Source organism: Scyliorhinus canicula, chromosome 4, assembly GCF_902713615.1.
Source record: "Scyliorhinus canicula chromosome 4, sScyCan1.1, whole genome shotgun sequence".
In the NCBI taxonomy this organism is placed as follows: domain Eukaryota; kingdom Metazoa; phylum Chordata; class Chondrichthyes; order Carcharhiniformes; family Scyliorhinidae; genus Scyliorhinus; species Scyliorhinus canicula.
The window spans coordinates 100,064,189-100,080,753 of record NC_052149.1 but is presented as its reverse complement, the minus strand read 5'-3'; the positions used below and the strand labels follow the sequence as shown (position 1 = coordinate 100,080,753).

Sequence of the window (16,565 nt, the reverse complement as noted above, 5' to 3'; positions counted from 1 at the left end):
AGGAAGCCGAGGAATCAGGTATAACATGGGTTTGACTCTCTGTCTGATATCACGCTCCATTGATTTCAATGGCGAGCACAATTTGGCACTATGTAAACCAGCATTGTACCCAATCTTGTCAGCCCCAGAGAGATGTGGTTGGGTTAAAATTGTCCTCCAGTTCCCTACTTCTGCCTTAACCCCTGCATGTAATCATAGTGTTCCAACTATAGATCAATTTGCTTCATCGCTTCACTTATGTTAGTCCTCCTTCACCTTTCCTTCCTTCCTTACTCCTCCAGCTGCATTTCTCAAGAAGTAGCAACTAATTTGGAGACTTCACAAAACGTACACCCTATCCAAATGGTGTGTTATTAGCAAGACACAAGGGTCTTTGTTACAAGATCAACTACTACAGCCTTTCTAGTGTAGTGTCTTTGTTGAACTGAATGCAAGATGGCTGCCTGCAGAGAGATCCTCATGGCAGAGATCACAAGACTATGGTGTGCAGATAGGACACTTAGTAATGATTGCATTCCCAAACACAAACTGACTTCACGTGGTCTTTCAATTACTGCGACAGCCAATACTTGCCACGTTAAAGTTTTTGATCCAACAACAGACGTGGGAACTCATGCTCAAGCCTTAGCAATTCAGTTGGGATGTGCTTGTAACGCGATACAAAAAAACTTAGCAAACAAATTAAAATTGACTGCAGGCATTGTATTATTTTACTGTACTTTGGCATTTCAAACTAAGATGGTTTGACATTTAAAATAGGGTGGGAAGGCCAGTTTCCCTCAGACTCTTACACTGACAGTGAATTGAGATGCTGAATAACTCAAGCAACTCAAGGTATACGCAAGAATGTGCATCACAGGCACAATTGAAACACGATAGCATATAAAGCTTTATGCCGGAAAATGGGACTAGAATAGGTAGGTGATTGAAGGCCTGTGCAGACATGATGGGCCAAAAGGCCTCTTCCTTTGCTGTGAAAGTCTGTGGGCGCGATCCTCCATCCTGCCGTCAGCAGGATTCTCTGTCCCGGCAGTTGTCTAATGGGGTTTCCCATTGTGGGAACCCCCACGCCGTTGGGAAATCTGTGGATGTGAGTGCGCCGATGGCGAAACGGAAGATGCCGCCGACGGAGAATCCAGCCCTTTGACTCTATGACTATGATGGAGTTTGGTGCCAACTTTGCCCAGGGCTTTGTGCAGAACTTGGAGCTCATGCTTTCTAGCATGAAAATGGCGGCCAGCATTCGTACACACGTAAGTGATGGAGCATGTGACAGCCAATATCTCAGCTTCTATTACAGTGCAAACAGAAGCCACACAATGTCTGGGTGCTCCAGTGGAAACTCAGACTGAAGTTATGCAAAGTTAATCATATAGGTTCAGATTGCTGCCACCGTGCTCGTGGACACCAGAATTCAAAGAGCCTTGCGTGACACGACAGCATTCCAACAATCTGTCCTGTGCAAGATTACTTGGATTGTTGTGGAGCCTCCCCAGAGCAGTGGCAATCACTCCATGGGGCATGTGCCTGCTGCTCTCTCTCGGGGGAATAGTATGTGTCCTCTCCCCATTACCACTCCACCAGTGACCCTCATATTGCCCATCAGCCAGCCAACATGGGTTGTTGCCATCATGCGATGAGGTTCAGTCCGAAGACAGGCTTTCTAGGCCCAGAGCTGCTTGAGGCCAGCCTATAAATTAACTTAATTTCCCCTAATGAAAGTTAGTAGCCTTCCACCAGGCACTGAGTTAACAGTGTGTAGGAGCGCTAGGACAGATAAAGACTCATGAAAGACGTGCACTTAGGAAATGCACTCAACTGTGGTGAATAGTTGACATTTTCACTCAATATGGCGTGGCTTGTTCCACAAAGTTGGTTTGGAATTTTTATTATTACTGGCTTTTATTTTTGCTTTGTCGCCAAGTGGATTATTTGATGGTGAGTGACAGAGTGAATGTAAGTTTGTGTGGGGTCATTAGGGAAATGAGAATTGGTATCACAGTTGGATGAGTTGTTGATGAACCGCCAGCCAGGAAGGAGCTTCGTCCCTTCCTCTTCCTCCTCCTCATGGTCTTAACTAGTCACCACATGGTGAGGTTGTGCAGCATGCAGCAGACCACCACAAATCTTGATGCCCTCTCCCTCGAGTTCCATGGGGCACCTCCAAAGCAATCCAAGCAGCACACATGTTGACTCAGCAATTATCTGCCTCATCACACTTCAGGTGGCAGCATAGGCCTCATTGTATGCATGCCACCTATCTCTGTGCACAGTAGCACTGAGCCACATCATCAGTGGATAGCCCTTGTTGCTCAGTAGTCACTTCTTTCGTTTGTCATGGTAGCTCAGATGCAGATGACTCAGAGTGAAGGAAGAATGACTGCCAGCAAGTGAGCAGGAATGATTTATTTGTGTATGGTAACTCAGCAACTGAGGAAGTGGAACCCTTCTCGGTTGGTGTACAGCTTAAGGTTGACATTCCGTGCCCGGCCTTTGTACTGTCATTGGCACTCTGCACCAGGGAAACCCTGAAAACCCTCACAAGACCACAAGCTCACTCTGCCAACTTCTCTCTGTAAAGAGAATGTGAAACGTATTCTGCTCTCGTGGAATACAGAGCCTCATAGAGACCTCCCTTACATAACAGTGGATGCAAACTGGGTGGCATTGTAAATATCGTTTGTTCCAGTCTGAAAGGAGCCAGTGCATAAAAGTTCATGGGCAACATTGCAGCCACTGGCGATGCCATCCTTGCCCTGCTCTAATGCTGTGGCTGCAGCAGGTGACAGATTTGAATTTCTCAAGTCAGGGCATCCTGAGTAAGAAATGCAGGCATCTCGCATTTTGTTCTTCACTGAATCCCAGGTAGGAAGATTTGTCCCTGGACACTCTGGATGAATGTAGCCTCCAGCCGAGAGCCCTTCACTAAGCAACACCCCAACCCCAACCCCACTCTTCAATGGGACAGGGCACCGCCTTTGCTCAGATTCTTTCCCCAGTAGTCTACCTGAGAGCAAAAGCCTACAGTGCAGCCGACTGCAGGCACAAGGCATTAATGCTCAATTTTGATATTTAACAAACCTCCTTTAAGTTTCATAGCAATCAAAAGGTGGGCAAAGAAAGTAGCACCCTTGTATTAGAACTCAGATGAGTCCAGTTGCACAATGTATTAGGTCAGTAAAGGAACAGGAAATTAGCAGGCTCTGTAATGTAGTCTATCTAAGCACCATGTTACCATGCTGCCTGGGGCCAGTGCAATTCTTTTTCCATTGGGAACGTGTGGTGTTTTGTTTATAAACAGAGAACCAGTGTTCATAGTGACATAAGTCCTGCAGTATCAGTTCCTGTTTTCAATCGGTCAGGGCAACCCAACTTGCTGCAGCTGGTAGTAGATGTGGCCTTCATTACAAACCACCTACTCAAAATAACAGGTTGGACTAAATATTTTCTTGGTTGGAAATTTGAGACATTTGGGTGTGTTGAGATAAAAATTAAGTGCACAATGAAATACAAAAGAAGCACATTATTCATCAAATAAATTTGCTGAAACAAATAGCAAAATTGCCAAAACACATAGCAAAATGTTCTTCAAGCATATTGATGGTAAAAGGTTAGTGAAGGATAGAGTGGATCCCATAAGGGACAAGCAGGGTAAGCTGCTCACTGAAGCGGAGGGTATGGCAGTGGTATGAAATGAGTACTTTGCCTCTGTCTTTACCAAATTAGAAGATGGTGACAATGGCCCAGTTGAAAATGCGGGTGTTGAGCAACTGAGCAGCACAGTGATAGATTTTTAAAAAGGTGCTGCAAAGACTGGCACTACTCCAGGTACAGATGTTGCCAGGCCCAGATGGGATGCATCCAGAAATTTTCCAGGCCTCTCTGAACACAGGATTAGCCCCGGGAGAGTATAAAAGCAAGTAAGTGATGCACCTACCTCTACAAATCATTGATCAGACCACATTGAGAGTATTGTGCTCACTTCTGGTCACATTTGGGGAAGGATGTTAAAGCCCCGAAGAGAGCGTGGAGGAGATTTACGAGAATGATACCAGGAATGAGGAATTGTAGATACAAGGAAAGATTGGAGAAATTGGGCTTATTCTCCTTGGAGCAGAGAAGATTAAGAGGTAACCTTATTGAGGAGTTCAAAATTCTGAACAATTTTGACAAGGTAAAGAAGTTTACACTAGTTGGTATGTCAGTGACTAGGAGTCACAATTTCAAGATAGTCAGTAAGAGAGCTAGGAGTGAGATGGGGAGAAACTTCTTTACTCAGAGAATTATTGGGATTTGGAATACGCTGCCTGGGAGAGTGGTGGAGGTGGATTCCAGAGGAGGGTTGAAAAGGGAACTGGATACATATTTGAAAGTGATGAATATAGAGAGCTTTGGAGATAGGGTGGGAAATGGGACTATCTGGGTAGCTCTTTTGGGAGCCATTGCAGACACAATGGGCTGAATGGCCTCCTTCGGTGCTGTAAATAACAAACAATAACAAACAAACATTAAATTCAAAGATACATTTTAATACCCAATATTGTGCAAGGAATATTTCCGTGCCATAATATTGAATAGTGGGCATGAAAAGGGTAGTGAAGCAGAGCTCAAAATATTGTGCTGATCTCAACAGTCCGCTATGAGGGTCTCAGAAAGCCAATGTCCACACTTCTCTGCAAAAGGAAACTCAGGGAATAATTACCTCCGTCTGTTCACACACCGGACACCATGGAGTCATTATTCCATCAAGCACTGTTGCCCAACTGAGGCACCTTATACTTTGTACCATAGGCATTTGCCAATACCACCAATAGTAAGTAAAGTTACCATAGTCTCAGATCCAGATGCCCATAGGCTGCTCTCCCCCTCAAGGGTGGGGGGGGGTGACTGGTGGTAATTTAACCTGAGGATCACCACACCTCAGGCAAAGGCCAAGATTGAGAAGACAGGCCTTCACGAATAACCTCAGCCGGTACAGAAATTGAACCCACGCTGTTGGATTTCCTTCTGCAACACAAACTAGCTGCTCAGCCAACTCAGCTAAACTAAGCCTATAACAAATAACCAGGCACTAAGGGCTGCACGAGAACAAGCCAATTTTCTCATCCTCTCGCTGTCCAAACACCTCACCTCCAGCAAGAATCCTTGGAAGGATCAGTCATGTGTTGGCCAAGTCCAATTGTGAAGGCGCAGACAGTGTACCAGGTTGGATATCTGTTCTGGTCTCAGTTTGAAGAGTTGTGTACAATGCTGATTATAACATTTGTGTACGGTACTTTCATGTCATCAATCTAGGAGGTTGTGTGCAATGCTGGTATCTAATCAGTCTCGGGATTGCAAGACGAGAAAATAGAACCCTTTACAGATTAGACCCATAGCCTCTGACCCTAAATTGCAAATGCAGTCATTTCAAATCCAGCAATCCCTTTTACGTAATTAAGTTTAAACTCTGTTGTCTTTTCCATTTCATAAAACACTCAAGTCAGTAACAGTTAATCAGCTTGCTTCTGATCGTGTGAAATTCCTTGTGTGCAGAGTGTGATGGACTAAAAAACAGTTTGAGACTTATTAAACAGTTACATGGGTTAAGAGAGGCACTGTTGGTAAAGGAAAGAATGCAGTGTTACATTCCAAAATTGTGCAAAAGGGGTTCACTTCTTGTCGCTTTTTAAAGACGGGGAAAGTAAAGAAAATAGCACTTTTAGAAATTCCCTCCAAAACGCTGAAAAACATTTAATTGACCAGGAAGGCAGCTCCCTAGTCTTCTTTGAACAGCAATATCTCACCTTTAATATCTTATTTGAAGAGAGATGCTGCCCTTCACACTTGAGTATCAATATAGTTTCCAGGTCAGAGTAGGGCTTCCATATCTGACGCAAGATTGCTAGGTGAGCCATGAAGCCATTCCTTTCCAACTTTTTTTTACTCGACCCTAAGTGAGACTGTCCAAGAGTGATTGGGCAACTTTTGCATTATGAGGAACAAAATGGAATGGTTTACTGATGCAAAGCTAACCAACTAACAAGGTATGACTTGCCACATCCCTCATCACCTGGCATTCCTTCAAACAGATTCGCTGATTATTACTTCCATTGCTCTTTATCCAAATAGCAACGAGTATCTGCATTTCAAAGTCGGATGTGAAGTGCTTTGGGTTGTTTTCCAGCTGTACATTTTTCACTGCAACATCACGGTCTGTGAATGAAATTCAAGCAAGTCCAGGTTTCAACCACTGTGCACTTCTAGTTTGAGAGAATCAAATTAAGAAAAACCTACAACAATTCATTAATTAGAGGTGACCTATTCTTCAAAGAATCCCACTGCATTGTACACGGTTGCTTGTAACCTGGGTCCATTTATTCACATAACCTGCCCTTCTGCACATGTCCTTTCCACAATAAAGTACAAGATGAACTTGATGCCCTTTCAAATCTTTGCAGCCACAGGCAAAAACAAAAGCAGCTCAGTGCCCTTCCAATACCCTCTCTACCCAGGGCAAAGCACGAGAATAGCTTTGTGATCTTTGCTTAGATTCCATTTTCCTTTGCACAGAGATTAAGGAAGCTGTTATCTGTATCTGAGAATCTACTGACAGCCACTGTCAGTAGAGTGTGGTCAACGTTGCGCAACCACATGGTGCTTTTTTTAACCGTGCTTCTCTGCACTCAACAAGACGGGAACGGCCATTGCTGGAGTAGAACCTTTCCCCTCCACTTCAGTCAGATACCATTATCATTGAGCCCTCACAGGCAAAATAATTCAAAACTCACTTTACTCAATCTTTACCCTAAATCTAGTAATCACTATTTGCAAGTGTGAGAATTCTTCCCGTTCTCATCCTTCCAATGGGATTGCCACTTTGTTTCTTTTAGTGACAACCTGTGTCAAGTTATGGGTGTCCTGCCCTTCGCCACTTAAAATTATTTCTACCTTAGGTGTCACAAGTTGGTCCATTCACTTTATCAACACTGTGCCAGAAAACAGCTTTGAATGTGAGTGAAATAGGAATGTATTAGTCAATGGCAGTGTGATTCCTGCATGATCAACACTGAAACATAGAAAAAGTGTGCCCACTACTTCTTAGTGAAGATAACATTGTGGTGGGCGTCAGTGTGAAATCAGTGATCCAGAAACTGAGAAGCATGACTACCATTGGTCTATGTAATCTGTAAGGACAGGGGGGAGGTGGAATCCATTACTTCACGCATCTGAAATTGCGAACAGCGAAGAATCCAGTGTTTTTGACACACACAAACCGATTCGATCTATTTTGACTTCTCCCCAAAAAAGCAAGTCAATGACTCACTTCAAATTATTTTCAGCTCAGCTGTCATAAGACGTTTCCATTCATTTTTCCAGCACTTTCAACGTAAAAATGCCTTGAATGTGAAAGGATTGTTAGTCAATGGCTGTGTGATTCCTGCATGAACAACAGTAAAATCTTTGTATGCCATTTATCCAGTAGGTCACCAACTATTTTTGCTTAAATGGTAAATTTAGAAAACTAATCATATTCCATTACTCATTTAGCAGCATTCTAGGCCATCATATGAGGCAAAAGTTAATTATGTTAAAACGTACCAGATGACCCAGTGATTCACCCAGATTTTCATACAAAAAAAGCACCAAAATATTGGAAACCGACTGGAAACAATCCCAAACTAGAAAACTAGCAAACATCTGACAATAAATGGTTCACAAAAGAAAATCGCCGAACACTGATATAGCCAAAGATACTGTACTTCTGCATATTCTCACACTGCTAACAATAGCAGCCTATACAGTATTCTCACATTGTTACGCTATCAGTCTTTGTCCTTAAGACTTCACAGGGTAGGTGTAGCAAAGCTGAACAGAGATTTACAGAGGTCATCCCACCCTCTCCACATTGGATCACATTGGACAGCTGAGACCTGGAGGGCATGAATCCCGCCCTCGTGGTAGAGATGCACTGTAGAGTTGTGAGAGTGAATCTGTTGTGTAGATCTCCAGGAAGGACTTCAAAAGAACCCTGACGTCGAGCCCTTCGACTAGCAAGAACCTTTGTGGTGGGAGGGGCAGCGATGTGCTCCACCGGAGAAAAACAACGTGCCACAGGCTGTGGCATTTGTGCCAGTTGCACATCATGTAGAACCTTGCAGCACTGAAGTCAGGGCGAGTATCACCTCATTCCTGTCTCCAGCCCAACCTACACCACACCCACTACCCCATTAATGCCCCAACCCCCACCCCACAAAGTCCCACGCACTTTACAATGCAATCTCTTTGGGCAGGTGAATAACTGTCTTGTAAAGATTTACTGCAACAAGAATAAAAGTTACAATATAAAAATCAAGAGATGTGTGACCCTCCGTTATCTCCTAGGCCTGTCTCCAGTGGAATAAGGTTCCATCTAAAGTGTTGTAACATTTGACAGCTTGTAGCAATGTGTATTCCCCAAAATGGTAAAACACTGCCCCTCCCCTCACATAGGTATAAGCCAGTCTTTTGATCAAACATTTTGCAAACATTCTGTGCAAAATAACAGATTACAACAATGCACCCAGCAGCAAATCTTTCCCTTAGCAGCTATCAAGATGTTCACAGGCTTCCTTCATTCTATTATAGTTGGTGTGGATGAAGTAACTACTAACGACAGCATGTTAGCAAACCCTCCCTCAGTGTATAGCTGCAGCTCAGACGGAAGCCATAATTGTGCATGAGGATTGGGAAAGGGCTGGACACTCCATTTCCTGGAAGCTGGTAAGTATTGTACCATCAAATATTTCTGTCAATCAAAATAAATATAATCTAGACAAAGGACCTAGCAAATATTTAAGGGTATAAATTTGAGACTAAAGATATCCGGAAGCACTTTCTTTGCACAAAGGGCTAGGAGGAATTTGGAATGCCCTCCGTTGAAAACTAATGAAGTTAGATCAATTGCAAGCCTCAAAACTGTAATTGATAGATGTTTGATACAGACTTACTGATGTTTGCAGAACTAAAACAAGTAAATGGAGTTAATGTTCAGATCAGCCATGATTGTTTTCTTGTTCCAATGTTCCCATAAAACAGAGGCTGGTCAGGCTGGGGTTGTTTTACTTCGAGCAGAGAAGGCTGTGGAGAGGAACCTGATGAAGGTGTACAAAATTATGAGGGACACAGATAGGTTAGATAGAAGAAACCTTCCCCCTTAGTAAAGAGGTCAATAACCAGGAGCATAGATTTAAGGGAAGGGGCAGAAGATTTAAAGGATATTTGAGGAAATACTTTTCCACACAGAGGGTAGTGGGCATCTGGAACCCACTGCCTGAAAGGATAATAGAGGCGGAAACCTTCACAACATTAAAGAAGCGGTTAGATGAGCACTTGAAGTGCCATAGCATACAAGTCTGTGGACCAAGTGCTGGAAAGTGGGATTAGAATATAAAGGTTCTTAATGGGTGGAGCACAACACAATGGGCCAAAGGGCTTCTTTGTGTCCTATAAAACTCTACGGGTAGTATTCGCGTTCGGTGATTGGCTGAAGAATCCGTTTTTATGCCAGAATTGGGGGCGGCGCCGTTTTTCGATGCTCCGTCCCCTCAAAAATGGCGTAACCGGTGAGTACGCCGCACGCTGTTGGGATGGCCAAAGGACATCACCTGAGGCCCTCCCCCGATGCTCCCCCCCAATGGTCCGACTTCCCGACGGTTTCGGTCACGTGTCCTCTCAGTTTTCGGGGGCCTCGTCTGGCGGCTGCAGACTGTGTCCAGTGCCACCACATTCGGGGAGGGGGCGTTCTTCTGGCCAGGGGGGGGGGGGGGGCTTCGGTGGGGGCTGGGGGCTGGTGGGAGGTGGTCTGGGGGTGGCGAGGGGGGTTGCAGGGGTCCATTATCTGGACGACTGGGTCCACGCATGGCCGGCGCAGGTCACCGGCCTGCGCATGCATGGCCATGGACCCGGCCATTCCCTGCACGTATCTGCAGGTAAAGCCGGGGGCTTTATATGGCACGGCTGCTATCTCCCCACCGGGTGAAGCATCGGTGGGCGGGGGGGCACCGACATTTTGGTCGTAAGACCAGACGCTTCCTCCGGACATAGCCAGAAAATTGGGGAATCCAGCCCATGACTCTAAAGAACCTGGGGCGGGATCCTCCATGCGGCGCGTCCCCACAGGCAGCGGGATCCTCCCGTCCTGGCAGCTGGCCAATGGGGTTTCCCATTGTGGGCACCGCCATGCCCGGGAAATGCGCGGGCACGAGTGCATTGCTAGCAAAGCGGCAGATCCCGCTGATGGAGAATCCCACCCCTGGGCTTTGATTCTCCATTCCTTCACACCGGTGGGATTCTCCATTCCCGCTGCAGTGAATGGATATTTGGCTGAGTGCCAAATCCTCCCCCCCCTCGCTAGTAGCGGTAACGAGGCAGACTCAGATCTCAGGGATCAAGGAATCTTAGTCATTTGTTGAAAGAATTCTTGGGGACATTGTTATGGACTGCAAGATGTGATTTATTGCAGATTAGGACCGAGTAGCTTGAGATAACTGCCTCAGTAATCTTTCCAGTATATTTCTATAATATTTATCTACCAGATATCAAGGTTAAATAAACTGTACCATACAGTTTAAATAATGTTTTTAATCAATGTGAATGTTTTCGATTGATTCTATGGTGTATTGGAGTTTCATCAAGTATTTCAATTTACTTTAGCTCTGTTGCAGTAGAATATCTTTTCTTATTATTTGCCCTGTCGATTATGGGTACAATGGCTTTCAATTAGTTTGTCTTTTTCTGAAATGTCATTCTTACATGGAAAGTCTGGCTTAGGCAATAACCCAATCTTCATGGGTACCCAAGACGTAGGTGCATGCAGATAACTGCCGTGCGGGTGGGTTGTCAGACAGATGAGGTGATAGAAAAGGTGGGGAAACTCAGCAAATGTGGTAAATCTGTATGACCGATCCTCCTCTGGATGAGATCGTTGACCTCAGATATATCGCCTTGGAAACTTTTACAATGTTTTTTTAAAATAAATTTAGCGTACCCAATTATTTTTTTCAATTAAGGGGCAATTTAGCGTAGCCAATCCACCTACCCTGCACATCTTTGGGTTGTGGGGGCGAAACCCACGCAGACACGGGGAGAATGTGCAAACTCCTCACGGACAGTGACCCAGGACCGGGATTCGAACCCGGGTCCTCAGCGCCATAGGCAGCAATGCTAACCACTGTGCCACCGTGCCGCCCAACTTTTACAATATTAAAGGCGCAGCATAATGGCAAGCTTTTGTTGTAGACAGGCAAAGAACTCATAGGATCTCAGTTTGAAAAGCTGACTTTGGAGTCCTTTAGGATTCTAAATAAATATGCAATAGAAGTTACGGATACTAACAAAATAAGTGGCCACGTTATCAACCTCAATAACCAGCAGCCCATATCCTGCTTATTAATCGTAGTGCATTAAAAACACAATTAACGTACAGCCAGTGCGTATTTTGAAACTGTATCAAAAGCATCCCAGTGAAAGCATATTTTTCGAGTCGTATTTCTGACGAGACCTACGCAAGCAGCCAATATTTGCATGATCTTGAGACTTTGCACTTATTTGAATTCTAAACCAGAGTGTAGGTCAGCATGCGCATGAGACTGCTATTTGGTTGAGCAACCACGTCAACAAAGGCCCCAAAAAAAAAGAGAACTTCCTTTTTTGTGGTATCATGAACTCAGATCACCCAGTTCTATTCGTACAAACACTACTTCCCCTCCCCTCTCATCCCACCCACCCCCGGCCTCACATATAGCGGTGTGAGAGCGCCAAGACTTTCAGAAGAAACGTGTACAGGACGGCAGGTGAAGCAGTATCATCCAGGGCAAAGTCAACCAGCCAGAGATGCCTGAACTCACGTTCCCTCAGGACACAACCACCAGTTTGAAAGAAGTCAGCAACTTTGGTTCTATTGCAACTGAAGTTCCAGAGAAAAGGAAAGCAAAGAATCTGTAAGCATGATCAATTTACTATTACCAACAGAAGCCTCTAAATTACAGAATTTTTAATGTAACTTCCACTGGTTGTTCTGTGCAACCTGACTGACTGTGGCTGTGCTGTAACTGTAACTATGCATGTGTTCAGATAAAATTAAGACTTTGTTCTTTTATCTTAAAAAAATATTTGGAAGCAAAACTGAGTAATGGTTGCATCCAAATACTTTTTATTTAAAAGTAGGTGGAACGTTTTTGAACCAATATTTCTGACCGAAAGTTTTGAATTTCTTTGTCCGTTGAAAAAAAAGACTATGCAGAAAGGTGGATGTAGATTTTAATGCAAATTAGAGTTATAATTTGCCATAAATACTTTGCTATCCATTATGTTAGTCAGAGTATGTAAATATTACTCTCCCAAGATCTAAAATGGAAAATTAATGCAAATTATTGAGTAGACGTCAGCAGAGCTCAAAATGACTGAGTCGCTTTATCTATAAAGCGTAGACTGCCTGCATGAGTCTGTCAATATCTCAGGGTGTTTGAGCGAGACATCTGCAGAGGTCACCTCATTCGTTTCACCTAAGCCTATATTTTCTTAATGTGTTTTACTTCTAACTGTTGGTGCTATCTAGGTAACTTATTGCTCTTTGACTGGAATTGTTTCCTTTTTAAGAACAAAAAGGATATGAACTTTATATTTGAGTGAAGCAAATCTAAAGGACGCAGATTCCAATGAATACTTCTTAAACAGATTGCTTTGTATTCTGGTGAACGTGGTTTTTAATTGCCTTTAGCAATACTGACCCTTATTTCTTTTTCAATGTTGCTTAGAGCTAAGGACCTGAAGACTCGTCTGTTCTCCATACTATCCAACTCCAATTCTCAACATCCACCTATAAAATTTGTACCCAACATGTCAGCAAACCTCAACTTGTCCATTAGGTAAGTGCCTTTTCATTCATTCCCTTGAGCACTGAATTCTCTTTGACAAAAGTTAAACATTATAAAATTGTACCTGCAATGTAAGAGAGTGTAGACTATGTGACTCATTAATGTATAAGCAAAAATGTGTACTACCACAGAGAAAAACATTTCAGAATCAAACTCATTTCCATGGATAAGTTGAATACTCCATTGTTTTAAAAGTCATTTTGTCCAAGCTAGGTACAATCGTGTCAATATAAAGATTTTTAAAAATACTTAGTTTAAACAAGTGAAAGGTTACTCTGAATTTAGGAATGAAATATTCTAAGTTATTCTGTTTTTCTTTCTCCAGCCTCACTCTTGAGGAAGCAATGGAATGGTCCAAGTCTTTGGACGTACTACTGGCTGATCCATGTAAGTTACATTTCTTACTCAGAGATCTGATGAATGCTGATATTGTTTGGATTTTCTTTCTTTAATAACACGGTAAATAATTATTTGAATCGCTATTTTCTCTGCCTCCAGGTGGCCTTGCTGCATTCAGGGCTTTCCTCAAGTCAGAGTTTAGTGAGGAGAACATTGACTTCTGGCTGGTCTGTGAGGATTACAAGAAAACCAAATCTTCTGCAAAATTAGACTCCAAGGCTCAACATATTTACACAGAATTCATAAAGAGTGATGCCCCAAAGCAAGTGAGTGTTTTCCCCCATCAACTGACATAATATATGTGCTAGTCTGCATAAATAAAGATAGAAGAAGCAATGCAATTTATTTTACTAATTCATATGTGCTGAGGTGAAGGGAGCGAGCGGATCATTCACATTACATCTCGCCTTTCTCACCCCACTGAATACTGTTAAATCCAGCCAAGTTTTTACATTTATCCTCATGCTGACCGTTTCACTCTGGTTTCCATGAAAAAAAATTACACTCTCTGGTGCAAATGCCCCCAATTTGGGATACAATTAGAGTCATAGAATCACCACAGTACAGAAGGAGGCCATTCGGCCCATCTCAGTCTGCACTCACCCTCCAAAAGAGCACCCCAACCCAGACCTAATCCCCTAACTCTGCAACCCCATCTAGAGATAATTTAGCATATCCAGTCCATCTAACCTGCACAGCTTTGGGCAGTGGGAAGAAACCCAGAGCACCCGGAGGAAACCTATACAGTCACGGGGAGAAGGTGCAAACTTTACACAGGCAGTCGCCCGAGGTTGGAATCGAACCCGGGTCCCTGGTGCTGTGAGGCAGTAGTGCTAATCACTGTGCCACCGTGCCACCCTAATTGCTGTAACAAGAGTCACAGAGAAAATTAATGTAATCTCGCAATTACAAATACAGGACAGAATATCACTGCAATCCCTCCTGAACACAGCCAAAGTAAGCCCAGGATCTGACACCAATCTGGACACACTGGTTTGAACGTGCAGAATGGACTTAGCTTGGATTGTAGCAGCAATGCTGGGAAATGCTGCACTGCTCTAAAAGCCAGAACTCTAACACTCAACAGAAAAATGTCCCCACAAGTCGTTTGTTCCAGCTCTGTTTTTGCAGAATCAAACGGCTTACTGTCAGACCTCAAATGAACCTTCTGGTTCAGGGCGAAAGACAGTTCTTCATGATATGGAGAGATTCTGCAGATGTTTTGAGCAGATGTTTGACTTATTTTAATGACGTCTAAAGATTGCCTCACGAGTTTTTGTTGAGGATAAAAAAGTGAACTAGAGAAAACACAATGCAGCAAAGAGGGAAAACCAACTGCAACACATTTAACCAATGCCCATTTTTTCATTTACAGGTCAACATTGATGGTAACACAAGGGATCTGGTCAGCAAAAGTATTCTACGGCCAACCTCTGCTTGTTTTGAGGTAGCCCAGAGAATTATCTTCAGCCTGATGGAGACAGACTCTTACCCCAGGTTCTTAAAGTCAGATGCCTACTTAAACCTGATAAACAAGGCACAGGGCAGCAACAACAATCGTTAAACGAAGACTTCTGTCCCATCAACAAGACAATTATATTATTGAACTCCAATTCTGTATCGCTCAATCCCTGAGTGCACCACAAAACTCCGTAGAGCTAGAGAGATGGATCCGCCAGGAAACAGAAAATAAAGCCTGAAACTCGATATCAAATGAACAATGACTCAATACATGTCACAGTAAAGATATCTCAGAAGAAGGATAAGGCATACTGCCCATCTTCAAGGACCAATATGTTTCCCAATGCTGTGACATATGTGTACAATTGCAAGCATTCTCACCATTATCAAGAACATGATTTTTCCTTCAGAGGAAGAATTACATGGAGGACTTGAAATAAATTTGATACAGTGGAGGGGCAGAATATTTTTGTACAGTTGAGAGTGAACTGAGCTCTTTTATTAATGCTGACTGGATCTTAAAGATAAACTGAGAAAACATTTCCTTTAATGGTTACCACATAAGCTACGCGGACCGTTTTATCAGATGTTAGTGTAAGCCTCCCAATATTGAATATCCTAACTGCTTTGCAGAATGCTTCATGTCTAATGTCACATCATATTCTGATGCAGAAAAAAAGGAACTTGGGTGAACAGATTATTTATTTATTATTGCTATTTTTTTTCTAATATTAAATGAAATGTTCTGAGCATAGCGCTATTGTGATGGCATGAGAAAGACTGTGGGTCATAGACTGCGCTAATTAGGTTAACTCTAGTTAATGGCAGTGTGTGACCTCAGTTCATTACTGGTACTTTGGTGTTTTGGGTGGCCTGGAGCTTATTACCAGCAGAGTGTTGGAAAGGCCAGGGACATACAGTACAAGATGGAGACTACTAGAATACCTGAACTGTTACATCATCTTCTGCAGGGATCATTTTCATTCATCATTGCCAATCTGGTTGCTGAGAATGAAAGGTCGTTACAATTTCTTTAATAAAACAAGATTTTGGCCACTACAAAAGTGCAGAACATAAAATTATTTACACAGAGCTTCCATTTGTGAGACTCTTAAAAAATATCTTTGAGAGAGTCTTCAACACAGTAAGACGTTTCAAAGGGGGTAATCCGACCAAAATTAGCATTGAGTCAAAGAAGGTCAGGCGACCAAACATTTGGGCAAAGGAAGTTGCACCAACTATGAACATCTTTGATTCTATTGATGGATCTCCTTCCGGCAATTGCATTATGGCCAACAACACAACAACATAATAATGGGTGCATTATATGGTTTGAAATCAAAATATTCCTGATGACTATTACCTTATCATCATCTACCATATTAGGTCAGATAGCTTTGCCGACAATGAAATAATAACTACCACTGTTCCAGCAATATTACCAAAGGCCACTTTTTATGGATTAATTGCACAATGTTTGGTATATATCCTGCCATTTTATTCATTCTAATTGCTGATGCTCATGAACAGGCAATAAACTATTTGGTGTTCCAATTAAACTGGTCAGACTATTGATTTTCTTTTCCAATCTCACTTGTGTAGTTGTTTAACAAAGTTTTTTTTTTTGCAAGGTCAAACTATGTCCAGTGATTTTGTATCATTTTAGGTCTTTCTTTTCCAAGTTGGTCAGTGATCCTATTCATACTAAAGCATTAATGTTCACCAAGTAATCAAAGGCCATGAATTGAGTGATAAGCAATAAGTAACTTAGGGAATTAACAACATTCAGTCAATGGTGACTGGTCAATG

General features: G+C 42.9%; 1 protein-coding gene across 2 annotated transcripts; it reads left to right on the top strand.

The window, feature by feature from the left end:
* The first annotated feature begins 11,752 nt into the window (after positions 1–11,752).
* LOC119964842 (regulator of G-protein signaling 21-like) lies at positions 11,753–16,315 on the top strand. Of its 2 annotated transcripts, none has more exons than XM_038794895.1 (5): positions 11,753–11,960; positions 12,777–12,887; positions 13,222–13,283; positions 13,395–13,561; positions 14,671–16,315. In XM_038794895.1, exons 1-5 carry the CDS (start codon positions 11,854–11,856, stop codon positions 14,857–14,859), a joined length of 636 nt encoding a protein of 211 aa, XP_038650823.1. In that variant the 5' UTR covers positions 11,753–11,853; the 3' UTR covers positions 14,860–16,315. The 2 variants fall into 2 exon arrangements, with proteins under 2 accessions (XP_038650823.1, XP_038650824.1); XM_038794896.1 differs by lacking the exon at positions 11,753–11,960 and adding an exon at positions 12,478–12,577.
* Positions 16,316–16,565: the final 250 nt, after the last annotated feature.

Excerpts from the sequence above, each read along its gene's own strand:
- LOC119964842 (XM_038794895.1), top strand. The coding sequence starts at position 11,854 with ATGCCTGAACTCACGTTCCCTCAGGACACAACCACCAGTTTGAAAGAA. Across the intron at positions 13,284-13,394 it reads CGTACTACTGGCTGATCCAT|GTGGCCTTGCTGCATTCAGG; the intron begins GTAAGTTACATT and ends CTCTGCCTCCAG. Across the intron at positions 13,562-14,670 it reads AGAGTGATGCCCCAAAGCAA|GTCAACATTGATGGTAACAC; the intron begins GTGAGTGTTTTC and ends TTTCATTTACAG.